Source organism: Cololabis saira, chromosome 20 (assembly GCF_033807715.1).
Source record: "Cololabis saira isolate AMF1-May2022 chromosome 20, fColSai1.1, whole genome shotgun sequence".
NCBI lineage: Eukaryota > Metazoa > Chordata > Actinopteri > Beloniformes > Belonidae > Cololabis > Cololabis saira.
The window spans coordinates 34,069,861-34,089,555 of NC_084606.1; the positions used below are offsets into that span (position 1 = coordinate 34,069,861).

At 44.0% G+C, this 19,695-nt stretch overlaps 2 protein-coding genes across 2 annotated transcripts in view; one reads left to right on the plus strand and one right to left on the minus strand.

Moving 5' to 3' along the window:
- LOC133420516 (keratin, type I cytoskeletal 18-like) overlaps window positions 1–2,286 on the plus strand; it is a 12,116-nt gene extending 9,830 nt beyond the window's left edge. Inside the window, exons 6-7 of the mRNA XM_061710210.1 lie at window positions 908–1,128; window positions 2,112–2,286. Coding sequence (XP_061566194.1) covers window positions 908–1,128; window positions 2,112–2,238 — 348 coding nt within the window. The 3' untranslated portion in view covers window positions 2,239–2,286. The remainder of the gene's footprint in view (window positions 1–907; window positions 1,129–2,111) is intronic.
- A 2,484-nt stretch (window positions 2,287–4,770) lies between these two features.
- zpax4 (zona pellucida protein AX 4) lies at window positions 4,771–11,122 on the minus strand. Its single transcript, XM_061710211.1, has 13 exons — window positions 10,933–11,122; window positions 7,583–7,672; window positions 7,380–7,507; window positions 7,162–7,299; window positions 7,027–7,089; window positions 6,731–6,885; window positions 6,549–6,661; window positions 6,269–6,471; window positions 5,831–6,187; window positions 5,643–5,757; window positions 5,336–5,563; window positions 4,920–5,092; window positions 4,771–4,797 (listed from the first exon to the last, which is right to left on the minus strand). The coding sequence occupies exons 1-13, from the start codon at window positions 11,120–11,122 to the stop codon at window positions 4,771–4,773; spliced, it is 1,980 nt and encodes a 659-aa protein (XP_061566195.1).
- Window positions 11,123–19,695: the final 8,573 nt, after the last annotated feature.

Genomic DNA, 19,695 nt, shown 5'->3' on the forward strand with positions numbered 1-19,695 from the left:
TGATCTGAACCTGGAACTAGTGAAGGACTACGAAGGGATAGAAGCAACAAAAATTATGCAAACTTTCTGGTTCTGTCTTATGCATTAGAGAGGAACTTCCTTATATGGTCGTGGTATGGTGCACGCCCCTTCGGGAATCCGAACCAATCAGACGATGCTGAAATGAGAAAACCGGGTTTGGAGCTTTGGAAGTTGTGCAGGTGGCAGAAATTAAAGTAAGATGACAAGAAATTGGCCTTAAAGACTCCAACAAGAGCCAATAACAGTAGACTCTCCCAAAAACAACAACAACGAACCAAATAAAATCAACAAAATGCAATTTTTTAAGAACATTCAAATTCTTTTAACATCAGGATAGCTTGATCCGGCCAAATCCGGCCAACTTCTGCAGCTTTTCCAGCCCACTTTTTGCTGTTTATTTGTTTATTTAAAAGGATCCCCATTAGCTGAAGCCAAAATGAAAGCTAGTCTTCCTGGGGTCCAGACAATAAAATACAAAATCAAAGATACAATTTCAATTCATAAAGTACAACTGTGATTGACAACATTAGCTCATGTTGAGTCTGGCAGTCTAAAACTTCCCCCACATCCCCAAGACATGGCCCGTTTCTGGGCCTTTCGGGTCATGCTTGACCCCCACAATAGTGGCCGTATCCCAAGTCAAACTTCACTCAAGTTTGGTCCTCGAACGGGTTCATGCAACACAGTCCGTTGACGTCTTCCCAGATTAGACCCCAAGGTTTCCACTATCTGGGTCCCATCCACTGGCTCTGCAGAAACACGCCAATAACTTTTTGATTGGTCCAGAAACTAAAGCATGTTTTTGTGTACGGGTAATCAGAAAGCCGGATTCCTCTGCTAACAGCTGTCTACAAAACAAAAAGTGACCTCCTTCACCTCCTAACAGATTGCGTCACTGGAGGCAGCGCTGCGCGACATCAACACGCGCTACAATATTGAGGTGGAGAAGTACAATGTGATGATCGTGAGGCTACAGGAGGAACTGACTCAGATCCGCAGCAACATCCAGCAGAACACGACCGAGTACAACACCCTGCTGAACATCAAGGTGAAGCTGGAGGCCGAGATCGCCGAGTACCGGAGGCTGCTGGAAGGCGAGGAGATGATGTGAGTACCAGGAAGCCCAAAAATACACTCTACAGTGAATGCAACACATAAAAGTGCACCATCGTCAGCTCTTTTGCATATAATAGTCAAACAAGCTTAATGCAAAACATGAAGCTTGATATGGAATGACGGCTCAAGTCACGGCCACTTATACCCTTTTCCACCAAACGGGTTCCAGAACTGGTTCTGGGCCGGTGCTGGTTCACAACTCGTTCAACTTGCGAACCAATTGAACCAGTTCTTTTACTCTTAACCTAATCAAACTATAAACAGTCGCTGGTAGCGGTTACCGGGCCAGCAGGTGTTTCCACACTGGCACCGTCCAGGTCCAGCCGGAGCCGGTTGGAGAGCGGCAGCTACGCTCATCGATTGCACCGCGTTTTCCAGACGGATCAATAGTTCAGTTGGCTTGTAGCCTTGTACGAGAAAAAGCAACAAGCGCCTACTTGTAGAAACTGAGGCTGGTCTTCCAGCCAACGGCTACCCCATTTTCCACCAAACCGGTTCCAGGGCTGGTTCTGGGCCGGTGCTGGTGCTGGTTCACAACTCGTTCAACTTGGGAACCAGCTGAGAACCGGTTTGTTTTTCCACAGCTTGGGTGCTAAGGGGAGCCACGTCATTACGTTGCTGTGTTTGCGTGAAAATTGAAGCAACAACAAGGTATTTGCTCTAATAGGACTTGGTCCACTTAAAATGTCTCCGTCTCCCGGTCTTGCTATTGCCGTTGGTCTTAACAACTCTACCCCCCCCGCTTACGTAAGTGGTTCTTTCTTCTAGCCCAACAAAGAGTTGGAGCTACCTTGGAGTTTTCTGGCCCGGAGCCAGTTCTTTGTCAGTGGAAACAGAAAGCCCGGTTCCAAACTCAGCACTGGCCCAGAGCCAGCCTGGAACCGGTTTGGTGGAAAAACTTAGCGGTCCGATGTACGCGGAAACTGCTACTTAATTCGTGCTTATCTTCTGTTGTGCTTCTTTCTCCTTGTCAGTGAGGAGGACCCCAGTCAGAAGACGATCCAGACCAAGGTGGTGACCATCACGCAGACTCTGGTGGATGGCAAGCTGGTGTCCGAGAGCAAAGACGTCCAGGCCAGCGAAGAAGTTGAACCACTGTAAAAACAAGCTTTGCAACAAAAATAAACAGAACACAAGTCCCGGATCAGACCTTTTGAGTGTGTTTTCTTTTTTTCCAGCTTTAAATAAAGAAACAAAAAGATCTGTTGCTGCTTCAACTCTGAATGTTTTTTATAGAGCTACACTAATAAACAACCCTTAAACCAATAGATCAACATTTCAAGAAGTGCTGTTTGCTTATTTTTCTTCTTGTCAAGATTGAGACAAAACATATTTACAGCCTGGTGTAACAAATAAACATATGAATGTAGTTCCTCTGTGGCATCACAATTACACTGGGGATGTTTATTAATAAAATTAAATAAAGCCTCAAATGTTTGCATGATTAGGGGCGTGGTCTAGGTTCAGCTACCGATCGCTTGGCACTTTCAGTTAATCTGAGTCCTGGGTTTTCAGTTAAAAGATAAAAAGGAACAATTAAAGCTGCAAGCAGCGATGAACAGGCCCTCGCGTGTGCAATTTTCGCCAATAAAGGTCAAGGACTCAAAACTAAGTCCGATGACACCACCCATGACTCTTTATGTCAAACCATTCAAAAGTTATGGCAGAAAATAGGGACTATCAAATATCGACCAATCAGCTACTAGTATCACTTCCTGTTTAACGTTGAAGTTTGATGCGCCACGTCCACGCCATTTCACGAAAACACACTCATGGTTAACGTCTTTTGTGTCTCCTGAGCGAGGTTTATGTCGAACGGACGATACTGCTAGGAGTTCGTTAAAGTACGACACGTGAAAAAGGCAAATTGCGCCAAAATTAAACGATTAATTCAAAATGGCCGACTTCCTGTTCAGTTTCGGCGCCAAGAGACTTAAGTTGTGACATGATACAGGTGTGTACCGATTTTCGTGCATGTACGTCAAACCGTATTGTGGGGCTTGAGGCACAAAGTTTTCTAGGGGGCGCTGTTGAGCCATTAGGCCACGCCCATTAATGCAAACCATTAAATATCAAATTTTTCGCTAGGCCTGGCTTGCGTGCAAAATTTGGTGACTTTTGGGGCACGTTTAGGGGGGCAAAAAGGCTCTCAGTTCGTCAGAAGAAAGACAAAAACTTCTACAGATACAATAGGGCCATCGCACTGTCAGTGCTCGGGCCCTAATGATACTTAGGTTTATAATTGTTTCATATTTACTAACAGTATTTCTAAGTAGTGTTATGGCTCCCTGCTGCTGTGGGCTATAAGCACTGTTATCCTCCCGCCCTCTGGTGATTGGCTACACTGCAGCCTCTGATGAGCCCCCCCCCCATCTCTCTAACAAGAGACGTGATCACATGTGAGAATCATGCGTGAATACGAAACCATCTGTACGTGAGGTTGTGCTGACAGATGATCTGAAGTTTAATAGTTTAGGAATTTATCCCAAGAGTTGTTTCATCTTTTAACACTTGTAAAAAAAAAAAAATGATTTAAATGAGAACTTTTATTCATTTGTCACAGCTACTGGTTGTAAAGGTCTGTGCTCAGACTCTTCCTTCACTGTTATTCTGTAACGCCAGCCCTGGCACGTATGGAACAGCTGCTTTGAGACCGATTTTGCCATTTATGTTTATTTCCCCGAGCAAGTCAGGTGGTGCCCTGTTTTGATAGTTTTTCTTGATGACCCACCATAAGAATAACTGACCCAGCACCTCCTTTGTGGCAAAACGATAAGCAGGATCCGTATGAACAATTGTTTGGTAAGCCAGAAGCAGAGCTTTGAACTTGATGCGCTGCAACTGGAAGCCATTGCAGAGAGAACAGTGAGTGAAATGGAGCTCTCTTGGGCTGCTTGAAGACCAGAGATGCTGTGGGAGAGGTTTAACCGAGCATGCAGGGAGGCCGACCAACAAGGAATTATCATAATCTATACTGGTGTATTGCACAAGTCTGTTTTGAGGGTCTATCCTACAAAATACACACGAGACCAACAACTTTAAGAAAAACAGCTTTATTAAATTCTTCAGTTCTATTTAAAAGTCAAGTCTCCCACTCAACCCAGGACAGCAGTTTGCTTAACTTGCATGTGTCCTTTTGTGCCTGCAAGGGACAGAAACAAGGGTTAAGAGAGCACAAACATCTCAAAGCTAAACTGCAAATGCTCACCTTTCCCAGAAGGACCACCAGGATTATAAACTCTTGAGACCTTGATGTAACGAGTTGCTGGGAAGTAAGCAGGCAGGTGCATGACGGGCATTCTAGTTCTTTGGGGAGAAGCTGTTGTCTGAAGTTCTGTAGTGGGCTCAGGACTTGGTGGCCCTGGGAGAGAAGGCCAGTTATATTGCATCCCAATATGGGTGAGGCACAGGGCAAGAACACACTACCTGCTGTGGGCTGCACAGTGTGGGTGATGGCGCCAACACCTTCCATGTCAGATTCAAATGTGTATACCGAGAACAGGCGGTAGAGGCCAGCCAGAGGATATGTGCACTGTACAGTCACCCTGCAAGACATTAAGCAGCATCATTTTGCAACACAAACAGAACCAGCTTAAGAACTTGCAAGCGAGTACATACCCCTCAGTAACATTTTCAGAAGCAAAAGCAATCGTGTTGAGGCTGTAGAAAATCTTGTTATGGTATGTCACATTGCCCTTGATAAGCTGGAAAAAGTGGAACCATGTTGAGGCCACGTGAAACAAGGAACGCTCATATTCATTTGCATTTTGGACAAGCCCTACCTTGACTACGGCACCACAGCTGTTGACTGGGAAAGAGAAGAGCACTCTGCTACCATTACTTTCTTTGGCTTGACAGTGTTCGTTCCTGAGGTGGAAACTTGCTGGGATCCGCCCACTTGGGATGATTGTGGACAGGTCAGCCACCACAGTCATCGTCCCATCAGTGGAGCACACTGCAGAGAAGATGAATTTAAGCCTCTGACCTACCTGCAAGGTCCCTACCTCATTGCCCAAACTATGTCCTTACTGATGAACTCTCTGGATGGGAAAGAACATGTCTTGACACTGGATGCCTGGACCTCTGATGTCTCTCCATCCCTCATAAGGATCTCAAATGTGCCAAGGAAGCTCTCCAAAGTAAGATTCTGCAAAAAAAAACACCTCATTTAATTTCTATCAGCAATGAGGGCACACACCTTGCAGGTCTATTGCCCTCACCCTGTATTCATAGCCACGAGTGAAGAGTGGAACATCAAGCAGCAGCGTCTGGCTATTGTTGGTCATGATGTAGCCACGCTCAGCCGCCAGTGCTGACGTTAGCAGGTCAGAACCGATGCTGATCTCCCACAGGTAGTCAAAAGGCCGGTAGTCAAGCTTGAAGCTGATGCCAGATGATGTGCAGTTGCTTTCAAAGACTGGAGGAGCTATCCAATACAGCGTGGTGATTAATGGGTAAAGCCATAACTAGAGCAAGCCATCTTTAAATACAGGCTCAAGACTTACAGACATCCAGTAGTGCCACAGATGATGCTGTGTGGTAGTAAGATTCACTTCCAGGCATAGTCAGCGTGTAGTTGATGTCCAGCTTGTGCAACATAGCTGCATGTTCCCTGGAGAACTGAGAGGGGACATAGGGTGAACCAGCATGATAGCAAAAGGATGTCACAGCACATGTGTCCAAAGACAGTTACCTCCTGTACGACAACTGGGTCGTCAAAGGGCACCTTCAGAGTGTAGCTGTGGGTGTTGTTGGGTTCAGCCGCTTCTGTGAGGATGATGCTTTCATTGCTGAAGGGCACACTAAAGTCATGCCCATTCAACTGGACTGAGGTCAAGGCCACATCTACAGGGATATGCCCAAGGTAGATGGTGAAAATTCCCTCTTCCAGGATGGTTTTGTCTTCAATGACAAGCTCACAGGGCAGTAGCGGAGTAACCACAATCCTGTGACATCTGATCACGGTCTCTTTGTAATCCTCATCTATCAACACTTGCTTGAAGTAGAAATGGAAGATGTAGAACTCGAAGATGGCACCCTTCACAAAGCTCTGAAACGCATGGACAGCATTGAGGAAAAAGATTGAGGGGGAGGTTAAACAGGTGTAACAGCTACATGTCACCTCCATTACCTTCTTGTACCCTCCCTCAGCATTATATGGGATACCAATGTGGATTGTGGTGTTGTGTTTCTTCATGAAGCCTCTCTGCTCTGTAGCTGCCTGCTCCACAAAGTCACCATTTAGTCCCACACTGATCTGTGAGTCACCAAGACTGGGATACAGAGCTTCTGGGGTCTCCCATGTCATGTAGCCACCATCGTGTGAAGCTTCATCTGTTCAGATAACAAGTTCACATCTTTATGAAGAAAACTGGAGTTGCACAAGCTCAGCTAGAACCAGAGTCACGTACATGTAGAGCAAGCAGCCACTAGATCAACCATGAGGACAACCCAGCTTTGTCTGGAGAACACACTGGCATGGACCACCTCTACTGGAACACCATTCACCTGCACAGACACATTACTTGAAGCCCATTTGAAACTGCTGCTTGGCCCATAGTAAAACACTCGCCATTTTACCTCTGTGCTGTACGAGTCAGGTTGTCCATACGGTGTACGAAATACGATCCGCCCATGCTTCATGTCAAACATGTAATCCTGCTCATAAGCCTTAGACAAGTTCATGGGCAACACCTGCTCATCTGGTTTTTGAAAGATCACCTGCCAGCCTGAGGAGGAGCTGCTCATCTGATGGGGAAGGGTAACTTCAGTAAACATAAAATGGTAACCAAGTCTTTAGCTGCAATACCATCCAGATATCTTTACAACTGCAATCTTTGATTGCCCTATAAAGAGTTAATGTCTTCACATAGTGGAATTGATACATACAGGTCTGAGAAGGTTCCAGTCACTCATCCCTGCAAAGCACCCAACTTCACCCTGCACAGAAACCTGCAGAGAAGACCATGTTAAGACACTCATGAACTGGCACATTAAAGTTTGATGGTTATGCCCCAAACTTACTTCCATGTAGTTGACCTCACAAGAAACCTCCCTGGGAGACCAGGGGAGTTGGGGAAAACAGGTCTTGTTCAATCCAAAGCTGGTGTCCTCACCATTAAGAGTTGTGATCAGGTTAAAACTGAATGTGTACCCATCATCCTGTCAATAGAAGCATAGGAGGTTTTCTGGCCAACTTCACGAGGTTGCAGAAACTCATGCATCTCCAGGTTTATACATACTTCCTTTTCTGTGTGACAGCTGAAGTAAGAGGCTCTGAGCTCCACAAGGCCCAGGAAAGTGAGAACGCTGAGGGTGTAGCCACACGCTGCTGCATACTGTGCAGTGAGGGCATACACACCTGTCCTGTCTGAGAGCACGTCACAAGTTAAGCACCTCGAGTTACATCAAGAATATAACAATGCCTTCACAAATTGTGACTCACCAACAGCCTCAAAGTGAGGATCTTCTCCAGTGACGGCGAGATCAACAGCTATCATGAAGTAACGATCATGACACTCCATTTGAAGAACTCCTGAGGACAAATAAGTTCCATATAACCAAGAGCTCTACTAAATTATTTTACACCACAGATGTTTACCAACCTTCCGCAAGATCACCACATCTTGCAACTGACCACATAGACAGGATCAAGACCACACTGTAACAGAAGCATAGGTGACAAGTATTAACTGGTTGTGGTATATTCTGTTTGGGGACTTGCATCTCAATAACATACCCAAAGCTAAACTTGAAAGCCATAGCTGCTGATGAATGGTCAGTGTCTAACGCTAGCACAGCTGCTAGCAAACTACACCTACTGACCAACACAAGCTCAAGTAAAGCACTTGTTCCTGACCAGACAGGCACCATGTAGCACAGCCTTACACACCAGCTTTTATGAGCCCATTCCTTCATCAGCCAAACAATCAATCGATCAGGAACCTACACAGGTGCAGCTGTGCAGTCTTCTTGCACAGGTGATGTGATCATATTAGGATGGCAAACGTCCCAAACAGAAATATAACACATGGGAGTTAATCCCCATGATCAATATGAAAGATTTTAATCGGGATACTCAATTTTAAAGCAGACATTTTGATTCTTTCTAACAACACAAGTGATTCTTGCTATTAGATATTTCAATACGGCCTCCATAACTCTTGTAAATGAATTGTGGTAATGCTACTACTCCCTTCAATAATCCTTTGACTATGAATAAATGTACATTTAAAGCGTCAATAGGGTTTATTATTACAATATTTGAACACCTAAAACTAATACAATAATACTAATACATTACAATGATCGCTCCAGCATCCTGATACATCAGAGCATGAGTTGTAGCAGTATGGAGACAGACGTCCACGTGACTCACACTGACATTAAAGAAAAAGACAACCAGAGGTTCAGTTCTGTTTTCAAATTAATTAATTTGTTTTTACTATTCTGATTTTTTTTCTCTCCCATTTGTCTTTTATCACAGGTAGGTTTTTCCTTCTAGCTTTAACTCCATCGGTGATGACCTCATCCTTTTTAAGGATATAGTTCATTATTTCATTACATGATTTTATCTTCTGTTTATTCTCTAAAATCTGTTACTGAACAAATGTGAGCAAATGAGCTACCTCTGGTGTAGTAGTTTGTAGATGTACTACATGAGAAGATTCTCCGCTACGTCCCAGTATCTCTTCTCCCTCTGCTTAGAACATGCAAGCAAGGGGAAAAAACAAATGTTCATCTTCTTTGTCTAGGTACAAATAATATAAATAATGTAACATCGGTATATGATTGATGAACAAACTTGTGCTGTAATGACGTGGAATCTGAATGATTTCTGAGCCTCAGGAGGCCCTTTTTTTGAAAAGTGGTAGAATGACCACTACGTGAACAGATACCTATTAGATCTCTGTTGAATGTAAAAGGGAAAAAAGAACAAAAATACATATAAAATGATTTTATGTTTTAGTAGATTATTGGACACTTGTGGGAGAGGGTGATTCTTTTTGATGTGAATCTGGGGCTTTGCAACCAGAGGTGTCAAGTAACGAAGTACAAATACTTTGTTACCTTACTTAAGTAGAAATTTTGGTTATCTATACTTCACTGGAGTAATTTTACTTTTACTCCTTACATTTTCACGCAATTATCTGTACTTTTTACTCCTTACATTTTAAAAACAGCCTCGTTACTCTATTTCATTTCGGCCTTTAAAAAAAACTATCCAGTTAAATTGCTCCATCCGGATAGAGTGAATTTGGTTGTGGTTGTTTCAGATGTTCTTGTCCAGTTTTGTTCTTACATCCGTCGTCCTCAGATTCCTGCAACTAAACATGGATGTACATTCCAATAAAGGTTAGGATAAATGATAACATGCCTCTGAAGTTTGACTTTTTGCACCATTACAATACTTATAGGCAACTAGTCATCATATCTCCTGCTCTCTGAAACACACGTTAATGCTCAATAGTACACATATATGGTTCTTTAATATATTTGCATTATACTAAGATGCATTCATTTTCAATGGCTTTTGTCCTTAATGGCTTTTTTCCCCCCTTACATTACTTTTACTTTTATACTTTAAGTAGTTTTGAAACCAGTACTTTTACTTGAGTAAAAAACTTGAGTTGATACTTCAACAGGAGTATTTTTAAACTCTAGTATCTACAGGTAAAAGCCAGTAAATTAGAATATTTTGAAAAACTTGATTTATTTCAGTAATTGCAGTCAAAAGGTGTAACTTGTACATTATATGTATTCATTGCACACAGACTGATGCATTCAAATGTTTATTTCATTTAATTGTGATGATTTGAAGTGCCAACAAATGAAATTCCAAAATTCTGTGTGTCACAAAATTAGAATATCACTTAAGGCAAATACAAAAAAGGGATTTTTAGAAATGTTGGCCAACTGAAAAGTATGAAAATGAAAAATATGAGCATGTACAATACTCAATACTTGGTTGGAGCTCCTTTTGCCTCAATTACTGCATTAATGCGGCGTGGCATGGAGTCGATGAGTTTCTGGCACTGCTCAGGTGTTATGAGAGCCCAGGTTGCTCTGATAGTGGCCTTCAACTCTTCTGCGTTCTTGGGTCTGGCATTCTGCATCTTCCTTTTCACAATACCCCACAGATTTTCTATGGGGCTAAGATCAGGGGAGTTGGCTGGCCAATTTAGAACAGAAATACCATGGTCCGTAAACCAGGCACGGGTAGATTTTGCGCTGTGTGAAGGCGCCAAGTCCTGTTGGAACTTGAAATCTCCATCTCCATAGAGCAGGTCAGCAGCAGGAAGCATGAAGTGCTCTAAAACTTGCTGGTAGACTGCTGCGTTGACCCTGGATCTCAGGAAACAGAGTGGACCGACACCAGCAGATGACATGGCACCCCAAACCATCACTGATGGTGGAAACTTTACACTAGACTTCAGGCAACGTGGATCCTGTGCCTCTCCTGTCCTCCTCCAGACTCTGGGACCTCGATTTCCAAAGGAAATGCAAAATTTGTTTTCGTCAGAAAACATGACTTTGGACCACTCAGCAGCAGTCCAGCTCTTTTTTTCCTTAGCCCAGATTGAGGCTTTTCGCGCTGTTTCTTGGTCAACAGTGGCTTGACACGAGGTATGCGGCAGTTGAAACCCATGTCTTTCAAGCGTCTCTTGGTGGTGGATCTTGAAGCTCCAGCAGCTGTCCACTCCTTGTGAATCTCCCCCACATTTTTGAATGGGGTTTTTTTCACAAACTTGACCAGGGCGCGGTGATCCCTATCGCTTGAACACTTTTTCTTACCAGTTTTTCCTTCCCTTTGCCTCTCCATTAATGTGTTTGGACACAGGGCTCTGAGAACAGCCAGCCTCTTCAGCAATAACCTTTGTGTCTTGCCCTCCTTGTTACTGACGATGGTCGCCTTTTGGACAGCTGTCAAATCTGAAGTCTTCCCCACGTTTGTGTAGGCTTCAGAACTGGACTGAGAGACCATTTAAAGCCCTTTGCAGGTGTTTTGAGTTAATCAGCTGATTAGTTTGTGGCACCAGGTGTCTTCAAAATGTAACCCTTACACAATATTCTAATTTTGTGACACGGAATTTTGGATTTTCATGTATTGCCACTTCTAATCATCAAAATTAAATGAAATAAACATTTGAATGCATCAGTCTGTGTGCAATGAATACATATAATGTACAAGTTACACCTTTTACCTGCAATTACTGAAATAAATCAGGTTTTTCAAAACATTCTAATTTACTGGATCTGTATAACATGGATGAAACTGGTGTTACAACAGTGCAGACACCGAAGCAAATTGTAACAGAAATGGGGAAGAAGCAAGTGGGTTCTGTAACATCTGCTGAAAGAGGGGAGCTTGTCACTGTGGCCTGTGCAGTAAATGCCACTGGAAATGCAGCCCCACCCATGTTCATCTTTCCCCGTGTCCGTTTCAAGGACCACTTCATCAGGGGATCACCAGCGGATCCACAGGTCAGGCAACAAAATCTGGATGGATGAATGAAGAAGCCTTTGTCATCTTTCTGGAGCACTTCATACGTCACACAAACTGCTCTATTGATCACCCAGTTCTGCTGATTCTTGATAATCATGAATCTCACATTTCACTGAAGGCTGTGAAAACTGCAAAGGAAAATGGTGTTGTCATGCTCACTCTGCCACCTCACACCGCTTGCAACCCTTAGACAAAACAGTCTATGGACCACTGAAGACCTACTACAATAGAGCCATGGATGGTTGGATGCGTACAAACCCTGGTAAAACCGCAACAATATGACATTCCAGGGGCCTTATGTACTAAGAGTGCGGCGCACAAAAAACGTGCGTACGCCACTTTCAACGCTCACGGTCGGATGTACAAAGAATGCCGTGAACGTAGAAAGCTGCGGTCCTTCACTCACACATCAAGGCTGTTGTACGCACTTTTCTGAGGTTCTGTCCGTTGGCGACACTCACTGGTGATGCAGTGAAGTGCAGAATATGAGGAAACTTAACGTCAACAATAAGTTCACGACCACAAGAAGGACATGACAGTCCCCACATCACCAGATAAATTACACAAGAGTAGAGCTGCAACAATCTCACAATCAACCACATGATCTGAACAAACAACTAAAGGAGCTCAACGATGGAACCTGCAAATCCTGATGGAGCTTTGGCTCCGTTATAGAGGACCCTGATGGCAGGATCAGGAGCGAGTCCTCAGGCACCAAACTGATCTGCTGGTCCAGGACTAAGACTGGACCATCAGCTGGTTCAGGTACCAAGAGGATCTTCTGGATCTCTGCCCTGAACTGGACCAGCTGCTCCGGTTCAGACCAACATGATGCTTCAGCTGGAGCTGCTGACAGGTCGGACATCTGTCTGTCGTCATGACGACCGTATGGGAGGACTACTGGAGATAAAAGCCAGACCCTAAACATCCCATAACTGTGTCTGGACAGAAATACATTAAAATTAATTTTGAAGCAAAACCGGTGCACAGCAGCCCGTTGAGCGAGAGCGCTAAACCGTCAGATTTCAGATTATGAAGCTCAAGAATGAGATCAAGTCATATTTAGGCAGAAACAACCTTTCATTAACTATATTTGGCCTTCAATCAATTTTTGGCAGGTAAAAAGACCCATTTTCAGGGGAGAAATCAGATTCTGGCAGGCAATCACTTTTTGGCACGACACCGGTCTCTCCTCCTGCGGATGAAACACTCCGAGTTACAGCCACTTTGCTCTTTATTTCTCACGTTTGCACCTCGATAATCCCGTCGGCACAAATTGTCTTTATTTCTGCAGCAGAGGAATCAGATCGTAATGCTTCATGTTTTAAATATAAATTGTATAACATTGTTATACTTATGAGAGAGGTGATCGCGGACATCCATAATGTGTAAGACTCAATAAACGTGTACATTGGTCTTAATCCGTTAGTATATAATATGCATGACAATAAAGCAGAACGAGGAGCCGTTTTTCATCCACCAAAAATTCTGGTGTCGGTTCTTAAAATACAAACAAAAGCAGGGTGTAATGATTCACTAAAGCTGCCCATAAACATTCACAAACCCCTACGATCATAATAAAACCAAAACTCTTCACGGAACGCAACGCAAAGCAAAGAACACCATAATTTAAGTGTCAAACTGAATCCCAGAAGGGCCGGTGTCCTGCATGTTTTAGATGTTTCCCTGCTTTAACACACCTGATTCTAATTAATCATCGTCACCAGCTTGTCATCAAAGTCTGGATAGTTCTGTTGATGACACAGTCACTTGTATCATGGTGCAATGAAGCAGGGAAACATCTAAAACCTGCAGGGACACCGGCCCTCGAGGACTGGAGTCCGACACCCAGCTCAGAGCCGATGTTTTCTTTTATTTGTTTTACCTGTTTTTGAACATTTCTTGTTAGGATGAGCGGTTTTTAATGGATAATTATCTTCATTATCATATTCAAACATATATTTGAGGGAGAAGACAAGGCGGAGTGTTGTGCTCCCGCATGTGCGCTCAAATCCACGCTGATTGGGATGTACAGAGAAACCTGCGTGGATTTGGGCGTACGCACCGTTTTGTACATCTGCATTTTTGCGGTCTTGTTAATTCCACGCACGGATTCACGTTGAAATCCACGCACTCTTAGTACATGAGGCCCCAGGACTTGTGAAGGAAGCATTCATGTCAGCAATGACACCAAGGAACATCTCAGGATTTAAAACAGGCATATTCTCTTTTAACAGGGATACCTTTCCAGATGATTATACCCCATCCATGGTCACAGACAGGCCAAATCCCGAGGAGCCAGCAAACAGAGCTGACCTGCCTGTAAAATCAACTCATGCCATGAGTCCTGATTGCTCAGCAGTTCCAGACCTATAGATGCCACCTGCTACTTTATCTGAACCATTGAACAGAATCATCAGTCCTGAACACTCGTCCACAAGTGATGCTACTGGTTCTCCTCCCCATTTGGGGTATGTGTCCCCAGAAGACATACTTCCCTTCCCTAAAGGCACACCAACTAAACCTAGAATGAAGTGAAAACAAATCTTGACCGACACTCCAGAAACCCTGGAGCAGGCACACAATGACAGAGCAAATAAAAAGACTGAAAAGCAGAAGAAAGACTCTGAAAGGGTCGAAACAAATCAGAACCATGAAAAAAAAAAAAAAAAGTCTACAGTCGCTCAGATGATGATGGTGACAAGAATCTGTCTTCTGGTGACTTCGTCATTGTGAACTTTGCAGGTAAAAAAAAATAAAAAAAATCCAATTACATTGGATTGGTGGAGAACGTTGAGGGCACTGACATCAGTGCAAAGTTTCTGAGGCGAAGTTGTGATGGTTCTGTGAATGAAAAGCCCAACTTCACATTTAAAGAGAATGATGAAGGGCTCATCCCTAGAGGTGATGTGCTCATGAAACTCCCAAAACGGCAAAAACTTGGGGGAACAGCCAGAAGGGAGAAGACGTTCGTATTCCCGTGCAGCATTGACAAGTGGGATGTTGAGTAGTAGCCTTGAAGTACTTTTTTTTTTTCTTCATTGTCAATTAAACATTTAAGGAGTCATTTGGTGTTGAATTTGTCTTGCTTTGATATGGCACTAAATGTGAAAATGTTTTACTTCAACATAATCAGCGGCACAATTTACCCCCCTGTGGCTCAACTTATACTCTCCCTAGGCCAGGGGTAGGCAATTCCGGTCCTCGAGGGCCGGTGTCCTGCATGTTTTAGATGTTTCCCTGCTTTAACACACCCGATTCTAATTAATCATCGTCATCCAGGGCTGCACAATTCTGTTAATGACACAGGTACTTTTATCACGGTGTGCTGAAGCAGGGTAACATCTAACACATGCAGGACACTGGCCCTCAAGGACCGGAATTGCCTACCCCTGCCCTAGGCTCAACTTACCCCTCACCAGGGGCAAGTTGAGCCAAGAGACCACTTTTTTTTTTTTTAAACAGTTAATTTTAGATCAAAGGTGATTATTCCCATGGATGCACCACATCCTGAAATATATGTACATATTTTAGTTGGCGACATTACTGTCATGCCCTCACTTTAAAGATGCCTTAAGTAAAAACTGGCTCAATTCACCCCGCTCTCCCCTACCGGTGTAGTGCACAAGTCTGTTTTGAGGGTCATCCTACAAAATACACAAAGCCAACAACTTTAAGAAAAACAGCTTTATTAAATTCTTCAGAGTTCCATTTAAAAGTCAAGTCTCCCACTCAACCCAGGACAGCAGTTTGCTTAACTTGCATGTGTCCTTTAGTGCCTGCGAGGGACAGAAACAAGGTTTAATAGAGCACAAACATCTCAAAGCTAAACTGTAAATGCTCACCTTTCCCAGAAGGACCACCAGGATTATAAACTCTTGAGACCTTGATGTAACGAGTTGCTGGGAAGTAAGCAGGCAGGTGCCTGACGGGCATTCTAGTTCTTTGGGGAGAAGCTGTTGTCTGAAGTTCTGTAGTGGGCTCAGGACTTGGTGGCCCTGGGAGAGAAGGCCAGTTATATTGCATCCCAATATGGGTGAGGGACAGGGCAAGAACACATTACCTGCTGTGGGCTGCACATTGTGGGTGATGGCGCCAACACCTTCCATGTCAGATTCAAATGTGTATACCGAGAACAGGCGGTAGAGACCAGCCAGAGGATATGTGCACTGTACAGTCACCCTGCAATACATTAAGCAGTATTATTTTGCAACACAAACAGAACCAGCTTAAGAACTTGCAAGCGAGTACATACCCCTCAGTAACATTCTCAGAAGCAAAAGCAAACGTGTTGAGGCTGTAGAAAATCTTGTTATGGTATGTCACATTGCCCTTGATAAGCTGGAAAAAGTGGAGCACCAAGTTGAGGCCACGTGAAACAAGGAACGCTCATTTGCATTTTGGACAAGCCCTACCTTGACTACGGCACCACAGCTGTTGACTGGGAAAGAGAAGAGCACCCTGCTACCATTAGTTTCTTTGGCTTGACAGTGTTCATTTCTGAGGTGGAAACTTGCTGGGATCTGCCCACTTGGGATGATTGTGGACAGGTCAGCCACCACAGTCATCGTCCCATCAGTGGAGCACACTACAGAATTCGCAGAGAAGATGAATTTAAGCCTCTGACCTACCTGCAAGGTCCCTACCTCATTGCACAAACTATGTCCTTACTGATGAACTCTCTGGATGGGAAAGAACATGTCTTGACACTGGATGCCTGGACCTCTGATGTCTCTCCATCCCTCATAAGGATCTCAAATGTGCCAAGGAAGCTCTCCAAAGTAAGATTCTGCAAACAAAACACCTCATTTAATTTCTATCAGCAATTAGGGCACACACCTTGCAGGTCTATTGCCCTCACCCTGTATTCATAGCCACGAGTGAAGAGGGGAACATCAAGCAGCAGCCTCTGGCTATTGTTGGTCATGATGTAGCCACGCTCAGCCGCCAGTGCTGACGTTAACAGGTCAGAGCCGATGCTGATCTCCCACAGGTAGTCAAAAGGCCGGTAGTCAAGCTTGAAGCTGATGCCAGATGATGTGCAGTTGCTTTCAAAGACTGGAGGCGCTATCCAATACAGCGTGGTGATTAATGGGTAAAGCCATAACTAGAGCAAGCCATATTTAAATACAGGCTCAAGACTTACAGACATCCAGTAGTGCCAGAGATGATGCTGTGTGGTAGTAAGATTCACTTCCAGGCATAGTCAGCGTGTAGTTGATGTCCAGCTTGTGCAACATAGCTGCATGTTCCCTGGAGAACTGAGGGGACATAGGGTGAACCAGCATGATAGCAAAAGGATGTCACAGCACATGTGTCCAAAGACAGTTACCTCCTGTACGACAACTGGGTCTTCAAAGGGCACCTTCAGAGTGTAGCTGTGGGTGTTGTTGGGTTCAGCCGCTTCTGTGAGGATGATGCTATCATTGCTGAAGGGCACACTAAAGTCATGCCCATTCAACTGGACTGAGGTCAAGGCCACATCTACAGGGATATGCCCAAGGTAGATGGTGAAAATTCCCTCTTCCAGGATGGTTTTGTCTTCAATGACAAGCTCACAGGGCAGTAGCGGAGTAACCACAATCCTGTGACATCTGATCACGGTCTCTTTGTAATCTTCATCTATAAACACTTGCTTGAAGTAGAAATGGAAGATGTAGAACTCGAAGATGGCACCCTTCACAAAGCTCTGAAACACATGGACAGCATTGAGGAAAAAGATTGAAGTGGAGGCTAGACAGGTGTGACGTCACCTCCATTACCTTCTTGTACCCTCCCTCAGCATTATATGGGATACCAATGTGGATTGTGGTGTTGTGTTTCTTCATGATGAAGCCTCTCTGCTCTGTAGCTGCCTGCTCCACATTGTCACCATTTAGTCCCACACTGATCTGTGAGCCACCAAGATTGGGATACAGAGCTTCTGGGGTCTCCCATGTCATGTAGCCACCATCGTGTGAAGCTTCATCTGTTCAGAAAACAAGTTCACATCTTTATGAAGAAAACTGGAGTTGCAAAAGCTCAGCTAGAACCAGAGTCACGTACATGTAGAGCAAGCAGCCACTAGATCAACCATGAGGACAACCCAGCTTTGTCTGGAGAACACACTGGCATGGACCACCTCTACTGGAACACCATTCACCTGCACAGACATTACTTCAAGCCCATTTGAAACTGCTGCTTGGCCCATAGTAAAACACTGGCCATTTTACCTCAGTGCTGTACGAGTCAGGTTGTCCATACGGTGTACGAAATACGATCCGCCCATGCTTCATGTCAAACATGTAATCCTGCTCATAAGCCTTAGACAAGTTCATGGGCAACACCTGCTCATCTGGTTTTTGAAAGATCACCTGCCAGTCTGAGGAGGAGCTGCTCATCTGGTGGGGAAGGGTAACTTCAGTAAACATAAAATGGTAACCAAGTCTTAAGCTGCAATACCATCCAGATATCTTTACAACTGCAATCTTTGAGTGTCCTATAAAGAGTTAATGTCTTCACATAGTGGAATTGATACATACAGGTCTGAGAAGGTTCCAGTCACTCATCCCTGCAAAGCACCCAACTTCACCCTGCACAGAAACCTGCAGAGAAGACCATGTTAAGAGACTCATGAACTGCCACATTAAAGTTTGATGGTTATCCCCCAGACTTACTTCCATGTAGTTGACCTCACAAGAAACCTCCCTGGGAGACCAGGGGAGTTGTGGAAAACAGGTCCTGTTCAATCCAAAGCTGGTGTCCTCCCCATTAAGGGTTGTGATCAGGTTAAAACTGAATGTGTACCCATCATCCTGTCAATAGAAGCATAGGAGGTTTTCTGGCCAACTTCACAAGGCTGCCAAAATTAATGCATCTCCATGTTTATACATACTTCCTTTTCTGTGTGACAGCTGAAGTAAGAGGCTCTGAGCTCCACAAGGCCCAGGAAAGTCAGAACGCTGAGGGTGTAGCCACACGCTGCTGCATACTGTGCAGTGAGGGCATACACACCTGTCCTGTCTGAGAGCACGTCACAAGTTAAGCATCTCGAGTTACATCAAGAATATAACAATGCCGTCACAAATTGTGACTCACCAACAGCCTCAAAGTGAGGATCTTCTCCAGTGACGGTGAGATCAACAGCTATCATGAAGTAACGATCATGACACTCCATTTGAAGAACTCCTGAGGACAAATAAGGTCTATAACCAAGATCTCTACTAAATTATTTTAGACCAAAGATGTTTACCAACCTTCCTCAAGATCACCACATCTTGCAACTGACCACATAGACAGGATCAAGACCACACTGTAACAGAAGCATAGGTGACAAATATTAACTGGTTGCAGTATATTCTGTTTGGGGACTTGCATCTCAATAGCATACCCAAAGCTAAACTTGAAAGCCATAGCTGCTGATGAATGGTCAGTGTCTAACGCTAGCACAGCTGCTAGCAAACTACACCTACTGACCAACACAAGCTCAAGTAAAGCACTTGTTCCTGACCAGACAGGCACCATGTAGCACAGCCTTACACACCAGCTTTTATGAGCCCATTCCCTCATCAGCCAAACAATCAATCGATCAGGAACCTACACAGGTGCAGCTGTGCAGTCTTGTTGCACAGGTGATGTGATCATATTAGGATGGCAAAAGTCCCAAACAGAAATATAACACATAGGAGTTAATCCCCATGATCAATATGAAAGATTCGAATCGGGATACCCAATTTTAAAGCAGACATTTTGATTTTTTCTAACAACACACGTGATTCTTGCTATTTCATATTTCAATACGGCCTCCATAACTCTAGCAGTACATGAATTGTGGTAACGCTACTACCCCCTTCAATAATCCTTTGACAATGAATAAATGTACATTTAAAGCGTCAATAGGGTTTATTATTACAATATCTGAATACCTAAAACTAATACAATAATACTAATACATTACAATGATCGCTCCAGCATCCTGATACATCAGAGCATCAGTTGTAGCAGTATGGAGACAGACGTCCACGTGACTCACACTGACATTAGAGAAAAAGACAACCAGAGGTTCAGTGCTG